We start from the raw sequence: 26,830 nt of genomic DNA, 5'->3' as shown, positions 1-26,830 counted from the left end.
AGGAGGAAAAAATAATTTTTCCTCTGCCATTATGGATTCTTGGCTGAAGTATCCCTGTAATAAAAGGCAGATTCTCAGGAGAATAACAAACAAAATTTTAATAACGTGTATCTCCTGTATACACGGGAGAGACCCAGGAAGACTGAGTTATTTACCAAAGTGGCTGAAGCCACCACTTTAAATACCATCTGCAGCTGAAGAGGAAAGAAAATATGGGGGAGGCAGGAAGTCATTTATGGAAGGTTACCCGGAAAAGCACACAGAGGTTTTTATGCAGATTCGTCATTGCCTTCTGCATCCATTAAGTTTCTAGAGATGAGGTCATTCCCCTTTGTCCTGGTACAGTAAGAGAGGAGCCCTTATAAATGAAGATTTCTCTTACAAATGTAAATGTAACTTCTAGTTGGTTTTCAGAGCTTCTCCCATGTCTGCTATTTCTTAAAATTAATCAACCTAAAATGATTCTTATGTTAAATAGACATATTTTGGGGTAACAAATTCTGTTCCCTTACAGCTCCTAAGCTACAAACCTGTACAGCATGTTACTATACTGAATACTGTAGGCAATTGTAACAATGGTAAGTATTTGTAATGCATTATGCTACCATGTTTTGATGTCTACAACATCAGTAGGCCATAGGAATTTTTCAGTGTCATTATGTTTATACATTCATTCATCAATGGACATTTGGTTGTATTATGGAAAAAAGGGGCCTGTCTGCCTGCGTGCATCTGAGTCAAAGAAGAGGTTCGTGCAGTTTTTGCAGCAAAGAAAGTAAGGATTTATTTTAGAGAGTTGCAAGTCCCAGAGACACAGGTGCACTAATGCTTTCAACAACCTGGCTCCCCAGGTATCTCAGAATTTCAGATTATATAGTGAAAAATCAATAGTCATGGAAACCAAAGGAGTTGGGGATCATGGGTGCTACTGATTGGACAAGTAAATGGAGCTGGGGTAATTAATCATTGTGTTTGATTCTGGAATCAGCCATGGCAACATCCCATCTGGCCTCATAGCCGGTGGGGTTGTTCTGCCTCGATGGGCCTAGAGCTGAAACATCTAAGGCTAAATGTTATTCTTAGAGTAACTAAAACTTATTGTCCTCGTGATTATTGACCTGAGGCTCAATAAATTTTATGTCCTGAGGCTTAATGATTAAAAGAGCAGGCCTACAAAGGTGTGAGAACAAGGATGGGGAAGGTAACTGAGTCACAGTGCCATTATCTGGGCAAGACCAGGCTTGAATCAAGGAAAAAAAAAAACTGTATTAAAGAAATGAAGTTTGCATGCGGTTCCAGTGCGGTTACAGTTGCACCTGCCTTTTGGATATTGCTTTATGAACATAGGTGTATAAATATCTCTTGAAGACTCTGCTTTTGAATTCTTTGGGATATACATGTTACCATCATTATTGGTCTTGGGTTCCCCAAGATAGAAATCAAAAGGAAACCCCAGAAAAATTTCCAGACAAATATTAAACTTATGCTTGAGCACAAGGGAGACAGCACAGAGGAAAAGAAGGTCCTCCGAACTGACTTGGGGGCTGGCTCTGCTTGGCTGCTTTTATAAGCTGGGGACAAAGCCAGCTTTTTGTAAAAGGTGGGCTTTTGGAATCATCCATTTCAGGGTCAGGTGACTTTCTTTTCCAGCTGCATTGCCCGGTAAATATGTTTGAGCCTGTGCTGTGGGAGCAAGATGGTGGACTGCTCATTATCGCCAACCCAGGAAAGTCGTATAGCAGTCAAATCTTGATCAACTGCACAACCAGAACAGTGTTGTGGACATCTGCAAGAAAGCAAGCTGTTAGAAGGGAGGTAAAATCAACTACTTCTGCATTTTTGCATAGGGAGTGTTGGGGTGGTGGCATTCTTATAGTCAGTTTATCCAGTGCTCCTCTTGGCCATCAGGCATTCCTTTGGCCCAGGGTCCAAGGGAATGGGTTTTATAGTTTTAGCTCTAATGTTTAGAGCTAATGGTCTTTGATCCATTTCGAGTTAATTTTTGTATATAGTATTAGGTAAGGATCCAACTTCATTCTTTTGCATGTGGATATACAGATTTCTCAACACCATTTGTTGAAATAACTTTTCCTTCCTAGTTGAATTGTTTTGGAATGCTTGTCAAAAGTCATTTGGCTGTATATGCAAGAGTTTATTTCTGTTCTGGTCCTTTGGTCTATGTGTCAGTCTTTATGGCAGTACTATACTGCTTTGTTTATTCTAGCTTTGTAATAAGTTTTAAAATCAGAAAGTGTGAGCCCTCAAATCATGTTCTTTTTATTATTCTTTTGGCTTTTGTCTCTTGAGATATCATATTTTTAAAATGGGTTGATTTTTTTTGTTTGTTTTTGTTTTTTGCCATTGAGTTTTTGACAGAGATTACATTAAATCTGTAGATTTCTTTGGGTAATATTGATATCTCTACAATATTAAGTTTTCCAGTCCATGAACACAGGATGTCTTTCCATTTATTAGCATCTTCTTTAATTTCTTTCAGTAACATTTTGAGCATACAAGTCTTCCTTTCCTTCATCAAGTTAATTCCTAAGTGTTTTATTCTTTTTATTGTTAGTTTAGAGAGATGCAACAGTTTTCTTTGTGTTGATTTTGAGTCCTGCAACTTTGAACTTATGAATTGCTTTATAAGTTCAAGTTTTTGTGAGATCTTTAGGATCTTTTTCTATATAAGATCATGTGATCTGTGAACAGAGATAATTTTACGTCTTTTCCAATTTGACCGCCTTTTACTTCTTTTTCTTTCCTAATTGCCCTTGTTAGGACTTCCAGGATTATGTTGAGTAAAAGTGGTGAAAGCAGGCATCCTCTTCTATCCTGATCTTAGAGGAAAAGTTTCAATCTTTTACCAGGAGTATGATGTTCACTGTAAGTTTTTCATATATAGCTTTTTTTACATGTTGGGGTAATTTCTTTCTGTTCCTGGTTTGTTGAATGTTTTTATTATGAAAAGGTATTGAATTTTGTCAGATGTTTTTCTGCATCAATTAAGGTAGTCGTATAATTGATTTTTCTTCATTTTGTTAATGTATATTTCATTGATTGATTTTCATATGTTGGACCATCCTTACATTTTAGCAATAAATCTCACTTGGTCATGGTGTATAATTTCAATGCGCTATTGAATTGTTTGCTAGTATCTTATTGAGGATATTTAAATTGACATTTATATGGGGTATTAGTCTCTGATTTTCATCTCTTGCAGTATCTCTGTCTGGCTTTGATGTCAGTGCAAAGCTGTCCTCATAGAATGAGTTTAGAAAGGATTTCTTCTCTTCAGTTGTTTCAGAAGAGTTTGAGGAGCCTTGATGTTAATTCTTCTTTTCCTTCTATCGTGAAGAGGAATCAAGAATTGGCAGCTTCCCGTGACCATGCTGCACTGTGCCAGGGAGAGAATGGGGCAAGTGTGAGGAAAAATACCATGAAATTTCCTACCATTTTGTAAGGCTTTTTCTTGGTTGGGCATTTGCTTGGTTGCTACAAATCCTTAACTGGTTTATAGAGCTCCCACAAAGCTATTTTGGTCAATTCATTGTTGTTAATTCTGTGTTTCCTTGGAGGAACAAGGGATTAGAGTTTCCCGGTCTTCATCTTTCTGATGTCACTGCGCTTCAGCTTTCTTTAATATTTTTTGTTCATTTACCTTGAGTTCATTCTCCAGATAAGATTTGTTGGGTCGTGAGGTTTTTAGACATTTGCAGTATAGCTAATACTTTACTTTATCCTCACAAATGAATGCCAGCCTGGCTGATTAGAGAATGCAATGTTCACAACTATTTTCTCTCAGTATTAAGGTTTGTTTTCAGTGTCTTCTTATACCCATTATTGCTGATAGAAGCCTCATGTCTTTTTAAGTCTCATTTCTTTTAGGTAGTCTGTTTATTCTATCTTTCAATCTTGACTTTTTGCAATTTATTTCTTTATCATCTATGTCCTGAAATTTCCCCATGCTGTTTCTGACATGGACTCTTTTTCCTTTACATATATGTAACATATATATATATATACACACACACACACACACACACACACACACATACATACATATATATGTATACATATGTATATATGTGTGTGTTACACATGTATGCATATATATATATATGTTCTATTTTTTAATCTAAAGACTTATGTCTTCAGCTTTATGAAAATACTATTTTTTATGGTTTCTGATATTTTCATTCATTCATTCTCTCTCTCTCTCTCTCTGTCTCTTATTAGATGCACGTTGCAGCTTCCAGATCTACCTTCTGAGTTTCTTAACTTCATTTTCATACTTTTCATATGTCTTTCCAGTTGTTCTTCATTCTAGGAAAATAATTCTACTTGATTTTTCATCTCTGATTCACTGTTCATGTCTCTCTATGCTATTCAGTTCATCTAATGAGGATATTTTCCTTGTTTTTGTGTTTTATTTTAAATTTAGAGTTTGAGTTTGTACTTTCTAGAATTTTAAATTGTCTTTTTATTTTTGAAAACCATTCTCTCACACCTCTCTTAGTTTATTTGCTCTAGAGTCTTACTTAAAATTTGTTTTTCAATTATGATTGACATACAATATTATATTAGTTTCTGGTGTACAACATGATTAAATATTTATATATTTTGCCAAGTGATCATCTCGATAAATGTAGTACCCATCTGACACCATACATAGTTATTACAATATTATTGACTAGATATTTCCTATGCTGTGGGAATAGTCACATCCTATTTAGAGTCAATTTCCTGTTTTTTATTCTTTCCTTAGATGTTTGTGCATACATTTGTTGAGTTTGATGAGTCTTTGTCATGATTGTGGCTCCTTTAGATAGCAGTGGTTCTTGGTTGGTTAAGCATCATTTTATTTTGGACTTCCTCTTACTGTTTAACTATGAATGCTGCCCTTCTTTAGAGTAGGCTACCTCTGGTCATTCAGGGGAGAGTCAGAATGTGTTGTTTGTAGGTATATGCCAGTAACTGGCCTTATGGATCTGGGGGCTGTGTGTCCCTCTTATGGTGCTGCTCTGCCTTTTTGACCACAACACACACTTGCAGCTTCTGATTGGAGACAGGTAGCTGAGCCCATTGTTGGCACAAACCAGGCAGGCAATGGAAGAGGCCAATTCTCCATGAAACTCTGCTGTGCTTTCTCCACTAAATACCCTTTCAGTTGTCTCAGACTTCCTTCTGTTCCCATTGTCCCCAGGACCACCTCTGCTTTGTGCAGTAGACCTTTCCTGCCTTCATTTTTTGTTATGAGTTCTTCTGTCTACATAAATCATCTGCTTTTCATGGGCCAGGATTTCTTTTTAATACGTGTTACATTTGTAGATTGTTTTCCAGCACTCTTGTATATTTTTGAAAATTGTCTCCTGAATGCTGGAATGAATCCTGTGATACTGGATTAGAGACAGAAATTAGTATGAACTCGTTTATTTTAATACGTATGCAGATAGATACAAAAATAAATATGGATATGTGTGCATACATGGGTTAGGAATTAGTCATTATTGTATGTACATACATATTATTTCCTAGCTCCATCCACTAAGAGTATCTAGAAGCAGTACCACCCCAGTAGCACCTAGCATGACTAGTACCCAGACCTTGGTTTCTGATACCATTCTTCAATAAAAAGAACTGGCATCTTCGGGAAAATGGCTCATCCTAGGGCTGGGGCCCTAGAATACAAGATGAATCTGGAATATCTGACAGTGCCAGAAAGTAAGGAAGAGCTAAAAAGGAGGAGGGCATGTTGGAAGCATGAACCAATCTGAAAGAGTTCCCAGTCCCCACAATTGTTCCCACCTGGAACAATTTTGGCAACAAAATAAATAGTATGACTTCATAAAATAACTACCCATGAGTCCATACATACCATATAAATAAATGATTTAAGTCAGTAAATAAATGGGGGAGAAGGGACCACTCTATCTTAGAGAAAATTTTTAATTAATAAATATAGAAAGACGGACATATAAAATCACCATTAGAATGCCACAGTCATCCTGTTGCAGGCAAAATCCACTGATAAATTAGTGGGTGGCACTTTAAGAAGAAATAGGATCTTTGTATAGCCTCGAAATATCTGCCCAATTATTTGTGAATTTCTGTGGTATTTTTAGCATATGTCTTCAAATCTTTGATATGCTGTCTTCTAGGAGCCAAAGCTCAATTTCCCTCCCCTTGAGTGTGGACTGGACCTAATGACTTACTTCTAACTAATAGATTATGGGAAGGGAAAAATAGTTAAGTTTACAGTGGAGAATCCTGGCAGACACCACTTTCCCCAGTGATCAAGGTTAATATCACCTGTGTTCAGCCATGCTGGTATCATGCACTCCCAGATACCATGCAAAGAGAAAGGCAGTTCATGTCTGGAGTCTTCTTCCTCAAAACCAATAACCTTAGTTTAATCATGAGGAAAAAACAGACAAACTCAAGTTGAGGGACATCCTACAAAATACTTGACCAGTGCTCTTCCAAAGGGTCAAAGTCATGAAAAATAACAAAAGGTGAGGAACTATCACAGATCAAAGGAGACTAAGGAGGCAGTGATGACTAAATGCAATGGATGATCCTGATTTATTTCCTGAAACAGAAAAAGGGCATTAGTGGAAAAACTGTGGAAGATCAAATGCATTGTCATTTAGTCAGTAGTGTTCTACCAGTGTTAACGTCTTAGTTTGTGATTGTCCTATGGTTATATAAGATGTTAACATCAGGAGAATCTGGGTGAAGGGTATATAAGAAACTCTGTGTGTTAAATTTGGAACTCTTCTGAAGTGTAAAATTATTTCAAAATAAAAAGTTAAAAGATTGTCTTTCCATACCCTCAGATTTGGGTAAAGAGAATAGCAAAACTTATGTTCAGTCCTCCATCTTAATCCAGTAAATATTTTTTTGTTATTAGAAAAAAATGTACAAATTAATGACCAGTGATTTTTTACTGTGAATGGGCTAAATGTCCTCTGAAGATATAACTTACTGGGTAAGTCAGGATCCTGGGAGGAAAGAGATGGAACACACAGATGGGAATTAAGCAGAGTTTAATGAAGAATTTATTCACCAAGTTGTGGGCAGGGTTATACAAAACCACAAAGGGACAGTGAAGCACCTCAGGACTAGCAATAGTAGGAAGTAATGATCACTCTAGGCCTAAAAGAGCAGGAGGTATAGAGATGTTCTCAGAACCTGGGACTGCTGAACCTATAGCTTTAAGGGAAGGCCATCTGGCTGGAGCTGCAGGTCTGGATAGAGGAACACAGCAGCCACTGGCCAATGGAAAGGGCACAGAGATACACACACCTTAGACTCATTCTCCTCTGACCCTCCAGTATATTTCCATGACTTTCCATTGGCCAGAACCAAGCAGAAGCCATAGGACAAAGGAGCGTGTACATGCAGCCACACAGGTCAACCTAATAGGCATGACTCAGAGCCAGAGAGGTGCCTGGAGAATATCCATCATGTCACCATCTGAATCAGTGAGAGCAGCCTGTTGATGTAAACAATAAGGAAAGATTTAGAAAATCTAGAACTGAGACAGGATTCCATAGGATTTCTCATAGAAATCTATACTTATAAGATTAAAAGAGATTTAAAAATGTGTAAGTGTATGTGATCCAAATACACATTTAGGAGGGGCTTCCCCTAACCTCTTCTGCTGAGATGGATCTAGGTTGGTCTTTGTAAAAGATGCTGCAAGTTCCCACAAATTTTCTCTTTGCAATATAGCAAAAATCCACAAAGCTGTGCCTAAACTGGCTTTGTGCCTCTGGCTCTTACATTGACATCTCTAGGACCGCCATCCAGGGTGAAGAAATGTCTCTCTACCTTGATGGAGACCTGCCCCATGAGGATCTCTACCCATGTTTATCCTGCTGGCCTAGTGGGCATGCTACACCCTCACCATCCTGCCATGCTTCCTTTCTTCTTTGCTAGTTTGATCATTTTCCCATAGTCCTGGAAAGTGGGCCCCATAATGATCTTCATCTTCGCATCAAATCCATCACCATCCTGGATAACTTCAGCATCCACATGGATAATCCATTCAAAACCCAAGCCTCCCAATTATTGGATAGCTTTGTCTCCAGGGACCTTCACCTCTGTTCCACTCCAGCTGCCCATCCCCATCCTCTGGCCTAGAAGTTCTTCTGGATGCTTCAAAATCCTAATTCCTTAACATCAGACATCTTCCCACAGCTTCTTTCCCTCTGGCACTCTTCCTCCCTCCTCTTTACGAGATCTCCAAGCTTTCTCAGCCCTCTACTCCCTGTCCTGTATTATACTTGTAGGCACCAGCAGGCACCTTCACACAGAAAAAAGGCTGCTGTGTGGGTCATTCAGGTTATAGATTTGTGTGTCTGTTTTAACCGTTTTACTGCCAATGGAAATCAAATGTCTTGAGGAAGAAATGCCTTTCTGATTTATACTCAGGGGTCATGGGCCAGCAGCAAGCCTCTTATCTGATAAGGGCAGCACCAGCTTTGGAGTTGGTTGATCTATAGGAAACAGCCAGTGGACACACTGAGTCCCAGGAGCACACAGTGCAGTGTGGAGCAGAAAGAAGGAATGAGCCTCTTGGCCTGGTGTTTTGGGCACATCGTGGGTTCTGTAGTTGTATTCTGCTCCACTTTGTTCCCTTTTTCCTATGAGGACCCCTGAGGTAGGTGTTAGTCTGTCTGTAAGAAGAGTCAGCTGAGGCTCCAAGACTGTTCTATGATGTGTCCCAGACGTCTGTCATGCTGAAGACAAAAAGCCTCCCTTTATCTGCACAAAGAAAAGTGATTATATGTTTTCCCTTGGAGTTCAGGAACTTAATGAATTCAGTACAAAGAGCTAGGAAAGTATATTTATTTTGAAACCTTTTCTTATCTACATTTTTAATTTTTCTGGCAAATGCTATGATATTAGGTGCTGACTATATTTTTAAAAAGAGAAAGACATATTTCCGATCCTGTTTTTTTATCCTAAGAGCAGAAGGACTTATATGTGTTTCTGAAATGGAGTGATTTGCAAAGATGAAGTTGGAGTAGTCAGTGGTCCTTTGAGATGTGACTCACTGTAAAGAAATAAATTGCAGGTATTGAGGAGAACATGGCCAAAGATCTGGCTGAGGGCATGGGCCAGCTTCACAGAAGCGTTCTCCCTCTGTAGTCTATGGACGAACTTGGCGTTGGATGGCCCTGAAATTGTGGTGACATGCATGCCTGTGTGTACATGTCTGTGCGTGTGTGTGTGTGTGTGTGTGTGTGTGTGTTTGCACTCGGGTATAGAAGAGATGATTCACAACACCATCTGATTCTCAAAGAGACCTGTGTCCTTAACTTTCTGTTCTCAAGTCACTGTTTGTTTGTTTTTTTAAATTTTTTTATTTTAATTAGTTTCAAGTATATAGTACATTGATTAGACATTTATATAGTTTGTAAAACGATCCCCCTAATTTCTCCTTCTCTCCTCTGGCTTTCCACTTAGCCAGTATATTAATGCTAACTGTATTCCCTATGCCGTGCTCCCCATCCCCATGACTGTCTATCAGCTACTAACTTGTACTTCTTTTAACCCTTCACCCCATTCTCCCAACCCCCAAATTGTCCACTATATTTGTGAGTCTGTTTTTGATTAGTTTGTTCTTTTTGTTCCTTAGATTCCACATATAAGTGAAATCATGTGGTATTTATCTTTCTGTCTGACTTATTGCACTCAGCATAATAACCTCTAGGTCCATCCACGTCATTGCAAATAGAAGGATTTCTTTTTTTTTAATGGCTGAGTAACATTCCACTCTATATATGAACCATAACTTCTTTATCCAATCATCTGTTGATGGGCATTTCGGTTGCTTCCACATCTTGGCTATTGTAATTTGTGCTGCCATGAGCGTAGGGCTGTATAGATCTTTATGAATTATTGCTTTGGTTTTCTTTGGATAACTACCGAGAAGCACAATTGCTGGGTCAAAAGGTATGTGCATTTTTAATTTTTTGAGAAACCTCCAGATTGTTTTCCATAGCGGCTGTGCAATTTGCAATCTTACCAACAATGTATGAGAGTTCCCTTTTCTCCACATCCTCACCAACGCTTGTTGTTCTTTGATTTATTGATGATAGCTGTTCTGACAGGTGTGAGGTGATAGCTCATTGTGGTTTTAATTTGCTTTTCTCTGATGATTAGTCCTTGAGCATCTTTTCATATGTCTGTTAGCCATCTGTATTTCTTCTTTGGAGAAGTATCTGTTCAGGTCTTCTGCCCATTTTTTAATTGGATCGTTTGTTTTTTGTTGTTGTTGAGTTATATGAGTTCTTTATATATTTTGGATACTAACCTCATATCAAATGTATCATAAGTGAATATCTTCTCCCATTCAGTCGGCTGTCTTTTTGTTTGATAGTTTCCTTTACTATACAAAATTTTTTAGTTTTATGTAATCTCACTTATTTTTTTCTTTTATTTCTCTTGCTCGGGGAGATATATCCAAAAAGAAATTACTATTAGTAATATCAGAGAGTTTACTGCCAATGTTTTTTTCTAGAAGCTTCATGGTTTCAGGTCTTACATTTAAGTCTTTAATTTGTTTTGTTTTGTTTTGTTTTGTTTTGTTTTGTTTTGCATGTATCTGTCCAATTTTCCCAACACCATTTATTGAAGAGACTGTCTTTTCCCCATTGTATATTCTTACCTCCTTTGTCATATATTAAGTGAGCATATAGGCGTAGATTTATTTCTGGGCTTTCTATTCTGTTCCATTGATCAATGTATCTGTTGTTATGCCAGTACCTTGCTGTTTTGATTACTGTAGCCTTGTAGTGTGGTTTGATATCAGGTACTGTGATCCCTCCAACTTTGTTCTTCTTTCTCAAGATTGCCGTGGCTATTCGGGGTCTTTTATGGTTCCATATTCATTTTAGGATTATTTGTTCTAGCACTCTGAAAAATGCCATTGGTATTTCGATAGAGATTGCATTGAATCTATAGATTGCTCTGGGTAGTATGTTTTCTTTCTCTTTCTTGTCTTATTGCTGTGGTTAAGACTTCCAATACAATGTTGAAGAAGAGTGGTAAAAGTGGGCATCCTTGTCTTGTTCCTGATCTTAAGGAAAATGCTTTTAGTTTTCCCCACTGAGTATGATGTTAGCTGTAGGTTTGTCATATATGGCCTTTATTATGTTGAGGTATGTTCCCTCTATTCCCACTTTGCTGAGAGTTTTCATCATAAATGGATGCTGAATTTTGTCAAATGCTTTTTCTGCATCTATTGATATGATCATATGGTTTTTATCTTTCAATTTGTTAATGTGGTGTATCACATTAATTGATTTGTGAATATTGTACCAACCTTGCATCCCAGGAATAAATCCAACTCGATCATGGTATATGATATTTTTAATATACTGCTGAATTCGGTTTGCTAATATTTTCTTGAGGATTTTTGCATCAGTGTTCATAAGAGATATCAGCCTATAGTTTTCTTTTTTTGTAATGTCTTTGTCTAGTTTTGGAATCAAGGTAATGATGTCCTCATAAAAGGAGTGAGGGAGCGAAGCCTTTCCTCTTCTTGAATTTTTTGGAATAGTTTGAGAAGAATAGGTGTTAATTCTTCTTTGAATGTTTGGTAAAATTCTCCCATGAAGCTATCTGGTCCAGGACTTTTGCTTTTGGGGAGATTTTTGATTACTGATTCTATTTCGTTGGTGGTAATTGGTTGGTTCAGATTTTCTGTTTCTTCTTGACTCAGTCTTGGGAGAGTGTATGTTTCTAGGAATGTGTCCATTTCTTCCAGATTTTCCAATTTGTTGATATATAATTGTTCATAGTATTTTCTTATGATCCTTTGTGTTTCTATGGAGTCATAGTTATTTATCCTCTTTCATTTTTGATTTTATATGTTTGAGTCCTCTTTCTTTTTTCCTTGATGAGTCTGGCTAAGGATCTGTCAATTTTGTTTAGCTCTTGGTTTCATTAATCTTTTGTATTGTTTTTCTAGACTCTATTTTGTTTATTTCTGCTCTGATCTTTATTATTTCCTTTTTTCTATTCACTTTGGGCTTTGTTTGCTGTTCTTTTTCTAGTTCTTTTAATTGTAAGATTAGATTGTTTATTTGAGCTTTTTATTGTTTCTTGAGGTAGGCCTATATTGCTATGAATTTCTCTCTTAGGACTGCTTTCGCTGTGTCCCGTAAAGTTTGAGTCATTGTGTTTTCATTTTCATTTGTTTCTAGGTATCTTTTGATTTCTTCCTTGATCTCATTAATAACCCATTCATTGTTTGGTAGCATGTTATTTATCCTCCATGTGTTTGTGTATTTTCCAGTTTTTTTTCTAGTTTCATACCGTTGTGATCAGAGAAGATGATTGATATGATTTCAGTCTTCTTAAATTTATTGAGACTTGTTTTGTGTTCTAACATGTGGTCTATCCTGGAAAATGTTCCATGTGCACTTGAGAAGAATGTGTATTTTGCTGCTTTAGGGTGAAATGCTCTGAAAATAACTGTTAAATCCATCTGGTCTCATGTGTCTTTTAGGTCTATTGTTTTCTTGTTGATTCTTTGTCTGGAAGATCTGTCCATTGGTGTCAATGGGTTGTTAAAAGTCGCCTACTATGAGTGTATTACTGCTGATTTCTCCTTTTATGTCAGTCAATAATTGCTTTATGTACGTAGGTGCTCCTCTGTTGGGCGCGTATATGTTTACTAGGGTTATGGCCTCTTGATTTATCGAGCCCTTTATCATTATGTAATGACCTTTTTTGTCTCTTATTATAGACTTTGTTTTAAAGTCTCTTTTATCTAAATATCACTACTCCAGCTTTTTTTTTTTTTCCATTTGCGTGAAATATCTTTTTCCATCCCTTTACTTTCAGTCTGTGAGTGTCATTCGATCTGAAGTGGGTTTCTTGTAGACAGCATATGCATGGGTCTTGTTTTCTCATCCATTCGGCGACCCAGTGTCTTTTGATTGGAGCATTTAATCCATTTACATTTAAAGTGATTACTAGTAGAGATATAGTTACAGCCATTTTATTATTCGTATTTGTTATTTCTATTTTTTTACCCCTTCTCTTTTCACAGAAGTCCCTTTAATATTTCTCATAATACTGACTTGTTGGTGATGAATTCCTTAAGCTTTTTCCTATCTGGGAAGCTATCTCACCTTGCATTTTAGTTGAAAGCTTTCCTGGGTAGAGTATTTGTGGTTGTAGATTCTTGTTTTTCATATCTTTGAATATTTCTGGCCTGCAAAGTTTCCATTGAAAAATCAGCAGACATTCTTATGGGGGTACCCTTGTAAGTAACTAGCTGCCTTTCTCTTGCTGCTTTTAAGATTCTCTCTTTGTCTTTGACTGTTGGCATTTTAATTATGATGTGTCTTGGTGTGAGTCTGTTTGAATTCCTCTTATTAGGGAATCTTTGTGCTTCCTTAACTTGTATGTCTAATTCCTTTGCCAGGTTAGGGAAGTTTTCTGTCATTATTTCTTCAAATATATTCTCAATCCCTTGCTCTCTCTCTTCTCCTTTGGGTACTCCTATGATCCAGATATTGTTACACTTCATGTTGTCCTAGAGGTCTCTTAAACTATACTTATTTTTTTAAATTCTTTTTTCTTTTTGTTGTTCTGATTGGGTGTATTCTGCTACCTGTTTCCAGTTCGCTGATTCGATCTTTTGCTTCGTCCACTCTACTGTTGAATCCTTCTAGTGTATTCTTCATTTCAGTTATTGTATTCTTCATTTCTGTCTGGTTCTTTTTTATGGTTTCTATGTCCTTGTTTATGCTTACTATCTCTCTGTCGATATTCTCATTGTGCTCATCCATTCTCCTTATAAGTTCATTGAGCATCCTTATAACTATTATTTTAAGCTCTGTCTCTGGTAGGTTGCTTGCCTCCATTTCATTTAGCTTATTTTCTGGAGTTTTCTCCTGTTGTTTCATTTGTGGCATGTTTCTTTGTTTTCTCATTTTATTAGCCTCTCTATGTTTATTTTTATGTGTCAGGAATATTTGTTTCATCTCTCGGCCTTGGCCAGATGGCCTAATGTGGAAGGTGTCCTGTGTGGCCCATTGGCGCTCTCTCCCTGATCCCCTATGCCAGGGGCTCTGGATGTGATCTTTGTGTGGGTCATGTGTGATCTTCTGTTGTCTCCAAGCCTTATTGTTGTTAGCACATCAGTGGATGGAATTAACGCTCAGGCTGACCAATTGTGGGAACTGGCTGCACTCACAGGGTAAGAATTGCTGTATGGGGGCTGATCCCACTGAATGGGATTTGCCCTAGCAGGCTTGTGTACTTGTTGCAACCACCCTTTGTGTGTACCGCTAATGGGGCTAGTCAGGAGTTGCTATGCTGTGGTCTCATGCCACCCCCAGGGTGCACTGGTTTTGTGGCCCCTCGGGAGGAGCTCCCCCATAGGCCAAGGTCAGCCACTGCTTTTGATTGCTCAAGGCTACCTGGTGGGAACTACAAAGCTATCCGCAGATGGTGGTTGCCTATGCTGGAGCTATAGGTAAGTGGAAGAGACAATGCTGTAGGCAGTGGTCAGTTTTCTCCTGTCCCTGACCTCTGGCAGTTTAGCAGAGGGACCAGTGCTCCTCCAGGTCTCACACTGCCTGTCAGTTGCCCGTAAGTCTCTGAAACTGGAAGAGCCTCTGGGTGATATGCATGTTGGGTGACACAGGGACCCCAGGAGTCTCCTGGGTTTATTGAGTAAATTTCCCTCTGCCACTGCAGTGTCAGTTTACATGCCAGCTCTGTCTCTTGTGGCTCCCTATACAAATTTCCAATCATAGCAAGGTAAGCTGCTGCCCACCTTGGGCCACCCCAGGGCAGGGGCAGTTGCCTATCAACGTGTAGCGGGCACTTTGTATATTGGATGGGGCGGGAGCTCAGGAAGTCAAGGGCCCTCAGGCCAGTACAGACCCCTGCGATCCCCTCAAGAGATATTGCAGCTCATACAGGCAGCAATGGTCTGCCTGCCACTGATTTCTGTGCAGTTCCAGCCATGTGCTAGCCAGTGTGTTGCCTGTGTGGATTGGGAGCGGGGCAGGCAGGGCGGTGGCAGTTCACTGTCAATGGGCCGCCTGAGCAATCTGTGGGGAGGGTGGGACGGTGTCTCAGGGAGACAGTGGCAGTCAGATCCATACAGCCTCAGTCTTGCTGCAACTTTGGTAACCGTTCATAGCAAGACCAGCTGCTGTCCGGGACTGGCCCACAGATCCCCGAGATCCGCCCAAGTTCCTGTTAGCAGCAGTGATCTGCCTGACCCTGTCTCGGAAATGCTTGGCTTACAGCGCTGGCTGCCAGTTGCAAATGCTTGACCCTGAATCTCCGCAGGGTGTGACAGCCATCTAGCAACAAAAGCCCCTGGTAATCTGCAGGTTGGGTTGGGTAGCCTGATCTCCTCAGGCCAGTGTTTTCCTAATGGCCCTGTGGAAGGGGTCTGCACAGTCAAGCTGGCTTGGTCTGTAGATTGCCTGGTAAGGCACAATGGTGGCTGCCCTTCCAGCCCTCGTTCTGACTCCAGGTAATGCAGACTTTCTCAGTATGAATCCCGCAGGAGACTCTGACCCACTGCCGGTGTTCCGGGTGAGTGTCCGCAGGTCAGAAAGCCTGTGCGCGGGTCCTTCAAAGGGCCGTCTAGAGTCTCAGTCTCCTTCCATCTCACCCAGACAGCCGGAATCCCCTCTGGTTTTTACAGTCAGAGTTATTGGAATCTCCTCTTCCCTGGGCTGGGGATCTCCCAAATGAGACCAGGACCTCCCTCGCCTTCAGGAGAGCCCCTGTAGCCTCACTCTCCCTCCCTGTGTTCCTCCACTACCCGCGAGTGTGGGTCCAGCCCGATTCACGACTTTGCCTCTCCTGCCGGCTTCGATGTGGCTCCTTTATATTATCAGGTGTACATGTTACGATCAGCTGGACTTCAGGTGATTCTCCATGTTGATCATTTTATAATTTGGTTGTAATTCCAACGCGGACCTGGAAGAAAACGAACCTTGCTTTTACCTAGTCCACCATCTTCCTCCCTCAATCCCCAGTCACAGTTTTGAAAGCTGGTCAGAATAATTTGTTCTGACATCAGTGAAAGGGTATTTGCTGATTTCTCCCCTGAGGCACTGCCTTTTCTAGGAAGGATTAACCTGGCTTTGGGCCTAGCCAGACTTACTCTTTTTGTTTTTTCTCTATCCTAGGCCAACACTGGACAAATTGATGACCCCCGGGATCAGCACAGAGTCATCAGCAGTAACCTCGCCCTCATTCAGGTGACTCTCCTCTTTGTCTGACTGATGCGTCCCCTCCTCACTTTTGAATCTACAGATAGGCCCTCTCTGGGTAGGAATGGGGGAAGCTAAGTGAGCCCTTGGCCCTGTGCTCTGGACTGGGCTTTGGGGATGGGAGCCACCTGTTTATCCACCCCACGCCCACCAGACTATACTCTTGCAGCAGCTAGAAGCTTCTTGAAAGATTCACCTATACTTGCTCAGATCTGACTCCAACTAAGTTCGTCCACAGACCACAGGGGGAGAACACTTCTGTGAAGCTGGCCTGCACCCTCAGCCAGATCTCTTTCTCATAGCCTGGAGTTCTAACTGCCTTTTCTTCTCACTCTCTACCCAAACTATGCTTGCCAAGGTTGCTACTATCCTCCTTTGATTGCCTTGTGCATGTGATCCTACTTATTCTTTCTGCATATCCTTCCTGCCTGGAAATTCCTCCTTGGAAATTCCTCCTTGGCCCCACACCTGCCTCTCTGCCTTTTCCTTCTCAGCCTTTGCAAGACTTTATCTCTTAAATGCTTCATGCTCTTTCAAATTTGTACCTCCTTCTAGCAGACCCTAGTTGGTCTAAATGCTCATCCTTGGCATCTCAGAGTCAGGAACACCCAAGGCAGGAGGAGCCTGGGAAGAGATTGGCTTAAGGTTCGGTGAAAGCTGGGGCTGGATCTAGACAGGAAATGGCTCTATCCAGAACCTTCTGGGCTTCTCTGGCTGGGGGAAGCCTGTGGCAGAAAAAAGAACCTGGACTCTGAGACAGGCCTGGAGTTAAGGCCAATATTTATTAACTGGTGGCCTTACTTAGCCATATTTCCCTGTCTATCAAATTAGGATACTGACTTTACTTCTCACCTGGGTTCCAGAGCCCTGATTTCTAGCTCTCTACTTGGCTCCTCCATCTGCCTGTCCCAGAAGCATCCTCTAAACAGCATAGCCAGATCTGGCCTTGTCACCTTCCCTCCTCACACTTACCTCTTCTGAAGTCCTTAACTCAATCTTGTTTGATGGTTGAAATCTCATTCTGGGAGTCAGCCAGCCAGGGACCCTCAGGCGAGTCTCTTTACTTTACCTATGAAGTGGGTGGTTTTGAGCTGTGGATCATGGAGGGGAGGGGAGCATGGCGTCTAGCTTGCCCATGGTAATCAATCACTCTGTCACTCTAGCTGTGCCTAGTGAATAGTCTTTTCCATTCAATCAAGCTGGAAACCAAATTATATTTCGCTTCTCTGCCCCTTATCCATACATCTAGTCACTGAGCATTCTACCTCTGAGCTATGCTGGAATCTAGCCCTGTTTCTCCTTGCTTGGCCTCTTGGTCCCCTAGCTGACTGCAAACCTCTTTACTGTTTTAACTGCTCCAGGCTTCTTGACCTTCAGCTCACTTCTGCATGGCCACCTGAGTGATGTTTTCTAAAACCTAAAGCTGATCAGGCCTCTTTCTCCTTAAGCCCTTTTGTTAGTTCCCCTTGTCCAAGTGTGAGAATGGCCCAAAAGGCATTCATGGTCTGATCCTAACTTACCCACCAGCCTCATGTCCAGCCTTTGCATATGCAGTTACCTCCCCTCGAAATGTCCTTTCTCCTCTTGTTCACCTGGCAATGAAGCCCTTTAAAGATTCCAATCAGATCTCATTTCCAACCTGACACCAGGTACAGCTCTTTGGTGCCTTGCTTGTGCTGCTGGGGCTGCCCTTGTTGCAATTCTGTGTTTAGATGTCAGCCTTCTCTACTTGAGGTGAGTTGCATGGGCCAGGAGTACCCATAATATACGATAAGGTATATGGATAATTTATAGCCAAATTGGCCTATAGCTGAAGAGCTTCGGAGATTAAAATAGATGCTCGTGATACTCTTAACAGAGGGTCTAGCAAGGGGCAGGTAATAAATGCCTCGGCTACGAGTCACTGGTTTTACTTTTCTGTTTTCACCAAATTCTTGTCCATATGCATGTACATTTCCATATGATTGATTCTCAGCAAACATTTATTAAGTCCTGCTCTGGGCCTGGGAGTGGCTTGGCACATGGTCCTAATGATAGCCTGGGTATAATTTTGTCCCCTCCATTTTTAAAAAGCTTAACATTGAATCATAAATGGTGCAGCAAGTTTCATAATTAAACTTTTTAATAGCTTCAGAATATGCCATCTTTTAAATATACCCTAGAGTGGTATTTAAAAGTTAACAAATGGTAGGGCCTGGAAACTACCTGGTAAGACTGAAGGACAGCCGCTGAGAGCTGGCCCAAAAGAGCCAATGCAAACCTGCCCAACTTCGGCCCTCTCCCACTTTATTTAACCCCGTGGGCACAGCTACAGTTGTTTGTAGGCTTATTCTAGATACATTATGCTACAACAAAAATTTTCTCTTTTCGTATAAATTTCTTAAGAAAACTTGCCACAAGTTCAGAACATGTGAACAGTTTAAAGCTCCAGATTTTCCCAAAAGGATTACAAAATATTTGATTTCTTAGTATTAAATAATAGCACTAGTATTAATGTTTGATTACTAATTTCTCTGTAACCTCACCAGCATTGAAAATATTCTTCTAGACCATGTTTTGCATCTACAGTATACATATGAATATGCCCATAGACAATATATGACGTGTTTTCGTACTTATAGTTCTGTAATTTGTACTTTTAATGGCCTAATGAATGAAAATAACTTTAAATGGCAAATAGTAAAAAGTAAATAGCAGTTCTAAACATCATCATTATTATTATATGGTTCTTTGTACACATGTGCAATTGTTTCCCTGGGAAATGCTAGATCATAAAGTATATTATGTATATAAAGTAATTTACAGCCAAATTTCCCTCCAAAATTCTTATGCCAATTTTACCACCATCAGTGTATAAGAACCCATTTTCCCACATATTTGTCAATATGTACTTGATATTATCAATCTTTTAAATTTTAATTTTACTTAGTCTGATAGGTAAAAATAGTATATCTCATCCACTCATTGATTTATTCATCCCTTTATTTGGGAGCACAGATAAGGGCTGAGATTCAGGCTATCTTCTCAGAGCTGGGGACCCCAGCAGAAACTAAGACGGTGCTTATCTTTTAATAGAGGAAGACCAACAGAAGTACAAATAAATAGGATGAAATCAAATTGCGATTTCATTTAAAATTTTCCTGACTGCTAGGGAGGTTGATTATCTTTTCATGTTTCTTAGCTATTTGTATTTAATTTTCTGTGAATTCTCTGTCCACATCCCATGTTCATTTTTCTATCAGGTGGTGGTGGTGGTGGTGGTGGTGGTGGTGGTGGTGGTGGCAGTAGCAGCAGTAGCAGATTTGTAAAATGGACTTCATTATTCTAGATACTAATCTTTTATTAGATATAGATGTTGGAAATATTTTCTCCAAGTCTACCTCTGTCTTTGAATTTTGTGGTATCTTGTATTATATGGAAGTCATATTTGGACTTAAATTAAGTTTATCTATATTTTTCTTTATAGATTTTAGTAGAAGGCCTTCTCTAATCCAAAATCTGAAACATATTATTCTATATTTTCTTCTATTTCACACATTAGATTTTTATGTTCAAGTGTGCACATGCATAAATAGTATAAAATGGGAATTTATTTCACTTTTCCCAAACAAATATCCATTTTCTCTTACCCTATTTATTCAATAGTCACATATTTCATACAGATTTAAAATTCCACTTTTATCCTATTAAATTTTTATATATTCATGATTCTATTCCTGGACTCCATTCAGTCCTGCTGATCTATTTTTCTGTTAATACACCTGTTTTAATTACTATAGCTTTAAAATACATGTTGATAACGAATATGCCAAAACGCCCTCTTGATCCTCATTCTCAAAATTGTTTTAGATGTTTTCACACATCTACTTATCTTCGTGAAATTTAAAATGAGTTAAGTTTCATGAAAAATCTTGTTCGGATTTTGGCTGGAATGACATAGGCGAAACTGAAGAGAGCATTTTTCATCTTTAAAAGACTAACTCACCCCATCCATATATATGATAGAGCTCTTTGTTCAACCTTCTGTAATAAACAACATGTTTCCATTGAGATGTTTTGAGTTGTAGAGAGCAGATGCCAGTATTAATACTCAGATCTGGGGCACCCCCTTGTACTGGCCTAAGTGGGCACGGAGATGTGTCCTCACCCAGACGAGATGGGAACTACAGCCAAGGATGGGGGAGAATTCAGAGAAAGGGGCATCAGTATGCAGGGCAAGTGCCAAGGAAAGCATGTTGGGGAGATTGATGGGAAATGTGCACAAAAGCCTCTGAGCCATAGCTGCAGATCAGGGAACGTTTCCATGAGGGAGGTCAGTTGTCTGTGCTGCTGGTGGTTACAGAACACTTTCCCAGAGCAGTGAGAGAGGAGCCATGAGCCAGAGCCTGGTGACCCTTGACTAAGGGCTGAGTAGAAGATGAAAAATCAGATTCTGTGATAGAAAATGGCAAGGAACAAGGAGCAGAGGGGAAAGCAGTGGTTTTCAGAGAAAGTGGGTTGAAGGAAGGTGTTTTTGTTTTAACTCGACCTCTCAAGGTTAGAGAGGAGGTGTGATGAAGGACGGGGAGGAGCAGAGGTAGTCAGAGGGACTCTTCTTCATGTTGCCGATTTCTGCCCTGACAGGTGCAGGCTACCGTCGTGGGGCTCCTGGCTGCTGTGGCTGCCCTGCTGCTGGGAGCTGTGTCTAGGGGGGAGTTAGACTTTGCGAAGATGGAATTGCTGTGTGCCAGCAGTGTCATCACCGCCTTCCTGGCTGCATTTGCCCTAGGTGAGCTGTGTCCCCACCCCAGCACTGCTCCTTCTCCTGCCTTGCCGTCATGCCCCACCCCTCAGGGCTCCACTTTCAGCTCTTTGTGCTTTCAGTTCTGAAAGATAGAGCACTAATGGTAGAGCCTCAAGTGTCGTGCCAGCGGGTGGAGAAGAGCCAGGTGAAGAGGCCAGTGAGCCGTATCCTGGGTAGTGTGTGTGTGTGTGCCAGTGAGCTGCTAACTCAATTTTCTTCCCTCTGCTTATTTAAAGAATTGGCATGTGCTCTGTAGACACATTTACCTATTCATTCATTCAGTCAATCTTTTACTGTTTCTTGAGCACAGCTTGCGTACGGGCCTGTGGTGTGTTCTGTAGTATACAGTCACGGTGGGGAGCAAGGCTCAGTTTTTAGCTTAAGTTTCATCTCCTCAGAGAGGCATTTTCTGACTACCCTCTCACAGGTACAGCTCTCCTTCCTTCTTCCCTTTCCCACTGCCACCGTGCTATACTGCACCATGCCATCTTCCTTTTAGAGCTTCGGACCACAACCTTTTTGGCACCAGGGACCAGTGCTCTTATGAGAATCTAATGCCCGATGATCTGCGGTGAATCTGAGGTGGTGATTCTAGCGCTGGGGAGCAGCTGCAAATACAGATGAAACTTCGCTCTCTCACCTGCCACTCACCTCCTGCTGTGTGGCCCAGTTCTGAACAGGCCACGGACTGACTGGTGGACCCCTGTTTTAGAGTACTTGTGAAAATCTGAACTTATCTTGTTTCTTTGTTCATTTTCTATCTCACCTCCCTACTACAATGTCAGCTCCTCAGAGCAGGGTTCATGGGAAAGGCATATCCTATTCTTCCATCTGCCGCTTCTGTCACACTGCCTGCCACACAGCAGATTGTTCATACATGTCTACAGAAGGTGGAAAGATAGAGGCATTGGCAAACATAACACCATCATCGGGGACCTCACACACATCAGTGGAGAACTGGTAGCTGGGCAATTATGATAACATGTCACCCGTTCATTATTATTCAGTATTGACTATCTACTGTGAACCAGGCACTGTTAAGGTGCTAGGGATACACAGGTGAGCAAAATGCACAGTGATGGTGTTTTGTGACATTTATATTCTAGTCCAGAGTGAGACATCAGTATGGAAGCATATGGATAATTCCAGTTAAGTGCTAGTGCCTCTTCCATTCTGAGGCCTTCTCTGATCAGTCATGCTTTATTTTAGTATCCTGTTTATTTACTTCATATGCTTATTCACTTACTTGTTTACCGTCCGTTCCTCCACCCGACAAGCATTTACTTGCGAATACAGAACTTGATGGTTATAAGAGCACTTAAAACAGGCCCAGGCATATAACCAGCTCCTAAATGTTTGCTGAATGAATGGACTTGATTTTGGTTCTCTTGTGAATTATGTGTGTGTGTGTGTTACATGTGTAAGTGCAAGAAGGAACAAGTGATAACTTTATAAATTGGATTTGTATTTATACTTCTGTACCTGCATCTGACCTCACAAAACTCCTTTGAGCTTAGCTTTCTGTAAGTTAACAAGGTGGATTATTTGGTGATTTCTGTTCCTACCAGGCAGCCAATCGATGGAAGGGCTGCATTCCTGTACTAGGGTACATGATCGGGAAGGAGATAAGAGTACAGAAGCCTAGGAGAAGATTCACAAGCTGTACTCCCCTGGTGGGATGTTTGTTCCTGGTCACATGCCTGTGCATGTGTGTGAGGAGGGGCAGCACCATCACTCAGTCTGATCAGAGGAAGGGCAGGATGAGTATACCAAACCTGCTGGAGAAATAGAACCAGGAGATACTTGGCATGAAGTCTCCTCTGGAAACAATACAATCAAATCATTCAGGAAGCCAGCCTTGTTCTTCTGGGGCCTTGTAGAGAATGCCATTCTTACCTCCCCATTTTACAGGTGAGGAAACTGAGGCCCAGAGATGGGTGAAGCTCAGCTGCATAGAAATAATTGGGATTATCCAAAGATGTATGGAAGATCAGAAATGTTGCTAGTGGCTCAGCGTAACCACGACATGACTGTGCCATAAGACCAGGCGGTGGTGGTAGTTTTTAATAAATGCTCTCAAACTGGTGTTATCTCTATCTATACTGCCTGTGAGATTGCCACCAGACCACCAACTCAGTCATGCAAACTCGGATTCACTTAGCACAGATATTTCAGAAAAGGTAAAGTAGCTGTGACCTGGTCACAAAATAGGGCACAAACAACTGGCCAGTGATGGCAGTTTTAGGACAGCATTGAGGTGAAAATTCAAATTATTTTTAGAGTTACAGAATACTGGGTAAAGTGTTAAAATACCAATACCTAAGATACAAAGTGTTTTTCCTTAAAGACCCACATGAAATGCTGTTGGATTAAGTCCTAGACAGCAGATGGAGCTGGAAGTTCACATGTGATAGTTACCTCAGAACAGAGTCAGAACAGAAAATAGGACCTCGTCAGGTGGGGTGGCCATGAAAAGATACCTCTCAGATCTCCAGCTAGGGAGCAGGTCTCCAGTGCTGCACCCTAAAATCCATCACCCCTGCACTCGGAGTCCACATGCTGCCTCCACCCAGTGGTGGCCCTGCCTGGCTGCTGATAGATGCCTGTTCCCTAGAGATGTGGACCTGCTCACATGCCTTTGAGGACCTCTGATAGCTCTTCTGAGCTCCCCAGCACTGCACTGAGGTCTGCATGTGCCTCCCTTCCTTCCGTCCCTCTCTCCTACCTCAGAGACCACCCTGCACTTTTGCCCCTCCCATTTTTCCTCACAAGCTTTGTCTCTAACAAACCTCTCACACGACTCATTCTACCCGGGCATCTTCTTCTCCAAGAACTCCAACAGGCACAGGAGGTCATGCTCAGTCCTTGGGAACTGAGCTCAGTCCATAGCCCAGAGCAGTTTTAGAGTGTCTTCCCTGCAGTGAGGAGCTGTGAGCTTCATGTATGTAGTTCCAAGTGGTGTGGGAACCACCCGCCTGCTATCTCCCTGACAAGTTCGAGTTTATCATCAGAGTTTTCAGGCCATTCGTTAGCATCATGCCTGTAAGTTACAAAGAATAGTCCAAACCTCCCAGCCTCCTTAGGCAGCCTGGCTTCAGTCTGGGCTTGTGGGGAGAGGGAAGTTACTGAGCAGCCTCCTGACCATCTTCTCATCCTGTGCCACTTCTCCACTGTGCCACTGAGCCTCCTTGGGGTCAGTTGATTTCCTGAGTTTTGAGTCTCTTCTCTCTCCTCTCTGCAGGAATACTGATGGTCTGTATAGTGATTGGTGCTCGAAAGTTTGGGGTCAACCCAGACAACATCGCCACACCCATTGCAGCCAGCCTGGGAGACCTTATCACGTTGTCCATCCTGGCTTTCATTAGCAGCTTCTTCTATAAACACAAAGGTAGGAGGTGCCCAAGGAAGAGGGGCTCACCAGCAATGCTGAGTAAGAATGTTTGCACCCAGCCTGCAACATTCAAATCAGGGACCATTCCCATTCCCTCAAGAAGGAACCTGTGGGTTCTGTTGTGAAGTCAGAAATCCTTCTTTTACAGAGGCAAACCCTGAGGTCATTGCACAAATCAGGGTGTCTTCCAGCAAGTATCTCAAGCTCTTTCAACTGTGTTAGACAGGATACACTCCTCAAGTCAGCAGACGCGTAGGTTTTCAGTTTCCACCTCAGGACCAGGGTATGCAAGGAGGCCAGGGAGGGCCCGTGGCTGGTCTGGCCACTTCGGTGCATCCTCACAGGTGACAGTGCCTTGGGGAAGGCAGTTTACATTGGACACATATCAACTGCCCAAGAAGTGGCTCCCAAGGAGGAATGTCTCAGCCACGGGCAAAAGCAGTGGCAACATATGCTCTCCCTGCAGGCACAAGGCAGGGGAAGCCAGGACCCCTCAGAAGGCAGCCTGGTAACCTGCTTAGCAGCTCAGAGAGACGTTCACATGTCCTGTGGCAACATGCCCTTACTCTACCAGAGGGCTCCCCAGGAGTTTGCTCAGGCCCTGGGCAGTGTGGAAAGGCAGCATCACTCTTGCCCAGATGGTTCTCCCCTGCTGGGTTTCCACTGCTGACCACTCCCCTCCAAGCGTCACATTGTTTACCTTCTACCTGGTATAATCTTGCTAAGGCGGCTGCACACAGTCATTTGCATCTAGTAACTGTTGATTCTGAACACAATCAGGACCCCACATTCCTCGAGGCAGGTAGCATAAATGAGTGGAGCGTATGGTGCTGAAATCAGTGGGGAGCGATGGGGCATGTGGTGATGGTTGGTAGGAGGAAATATTCCAGATGAAAGAGCAGCCACGGTGTTGCTTCAGTTTATCATTGCCCATGGGAACATGGGCTCAAGGATTTGAGACATCATCCCGTTTTTACATGTTGGCAACTGAAGCAGAGCAAGAAAACACATCTGACTTAGAGTGTTCAGCTACCAGGATCCTTTCTGTCTCAGCTATGGTTTCGGCTCCTTGCCACCCTGGGAATTGTCTTCCACCAACAATATTTAATGGTTTGGGAGAGTCTCAAATTTCATGTAAGTGGCAATGAAGATCTAATGATAAGATGACCTAATTTTACTTTTACACTGAATTTAAAACAAGATTTATATATAGGTTAATCATGTTTGATTTGCAAAATAGATATGAGTCACAGATGTCCCCAGGCTCTTCCTCTCTGCCCCTGCTGTACCCCTACTGGAATAGTGTGTTCCAAGACAGGACTCATTAGATGTTGAATCATTGTTGGATTATCCATATCTCCAGTTAGACTATGAATTTACCTTGGGTGCACTGGAGGGGAGAAAGGTCACTGGGCCTGGTACGTACCAGATGAATCTTCACTGATAAAGAGTGAGCCATCGACCGTCATACCTGCTGGTGTAGTCAGAAAGACAAGCCACATGCAGGTGAAGTACTACCCTAGTGTTGGGGCAAAGGTAGAACCTCTGCCAGTGCTTCTGAGTAGTTCTAGAAAAATTGGACTAGACGCAAAAATGTCCTGCAAGTAGGTGCTCCTATAGGCTGCTGTCTCCCCACTTGTCTGAGACTTGCTTAAAGCTCATTGAGCCGGCCTTCTATCTTCTGGCAAAGAGGCTGGCTACTTCCACCATGAAGCACTTTGTCTATAGCTCGCCTTGAGCACTTGTGTCCTGTCCTTTTATTAGTTGCTCCAGGAAGTAGACCTCCCTGTCGCAGAGGAAGGAACCATGATTGCTTATTGCAGAGAAGGGCAAGAGGCGGGTGCTTCTAATGATGGTGCTGAGAGAAAGGGGACCCACACCTAACATCTCTGAATGTTGGGACCCACTCAGTAGAGGGGCATGCATCACCCTGAATGCCCTCAGAAGGCAGGGTCAGGGATGAGAGGACAGTTCTAGAGAAAGCTAGTGTCTTGGTCTGTGTGCATGAGAAGGTGGTACACACACACACGCGCGCGCGCACACACGCACACACACACGGTACAAGACAGAAAGGAAGTAAGCAAGAATGATGCCTGCTTATGTGCCCAAGTTGGATGATCCAGACCCAGGTCCATCTTCAGATGACACAGGGACACATATAGCTGCAAAGCTAGCTATTATCCAAGCTCTATGAGACAAAGATGTCAAGGAGGGAGCAGGATTGGCATCACTAATCGATTATAGCTATAGCCCTGATTTCACTGCTTGCTGGTTCATGTCCTGGGTGGGCCACCTCCTCACCACCTATCTGAGCAGGATTGTTGAGAACATGAAATGAGTTCATGCACCGGAAGTGCCAAGCACAGCACTGGCTCACGGTCATGATCC

General features: G+C 41.7%; 1 protein-coding gene across 28 annotated transcripts in view; it reads left to right on the top strand.

The window, feature by feature from the left end:
- Nucleotides 1–26,830, top strand: part of SLC41A3 (solute carrier family 41 member 3) — a 99,229-nt gene that overhangs the window by 55,938 nt on the left and 16,461 nt on the right. For 19 of the 28 annotated variants that reach the window (XM_039843556.1, XM_039843554.1, XM_039843561.1 and 16 more), the window contains 4 exons: nucleotides 1,651–1,815; nucleotides 16,185–16,256; nucleotides 20,892–21,036; nucleotides 24,293–24,439. In XM_039843556.1, the coding sequence (XP_039699490.1) occupies nucleotides 1,651–1,815; nucleotides 16,185–16,256; nucleotides 20,892–21,036; nucleotides 24,293–24,439 (529 nt within the window). Of the gene's footprint in view, nucleotides 1–1,650; nucleotides 1,816–2,778; nucleotides 2,884–16,184; nucleotides 16,257–17,917; nucleotides 18,003–20,891; nucleotides 21,037–24,292; nucleotides 24,440–26,830 lie in introns of those variants that run through there. The other 9 variants (XM_039843564.1, XM_039843572.1, XM_039843573.1 and 6 more) reach the window with 3 other exon arrangements.

The sequence above is a fragment of the Pteropus medius genome, unplaced genomic scaffold, assembly GCF_902729225.1.
Source record: "Pteropus medius unplaced genomic scaffold, Ma_sr-lr_union100, whole genome shotgun sequence".
NCBI lineage: Eukaryota > Metazoa > Chordata > Mammalia > Chiroptera > Pteropodidae > Pteropus > Pteropus medius.
The sequence above is the reverse complement of the archived record's forward strand: the minus strand, read 5'-3'. Positions and strand labels throughout refer to the sequence as shown.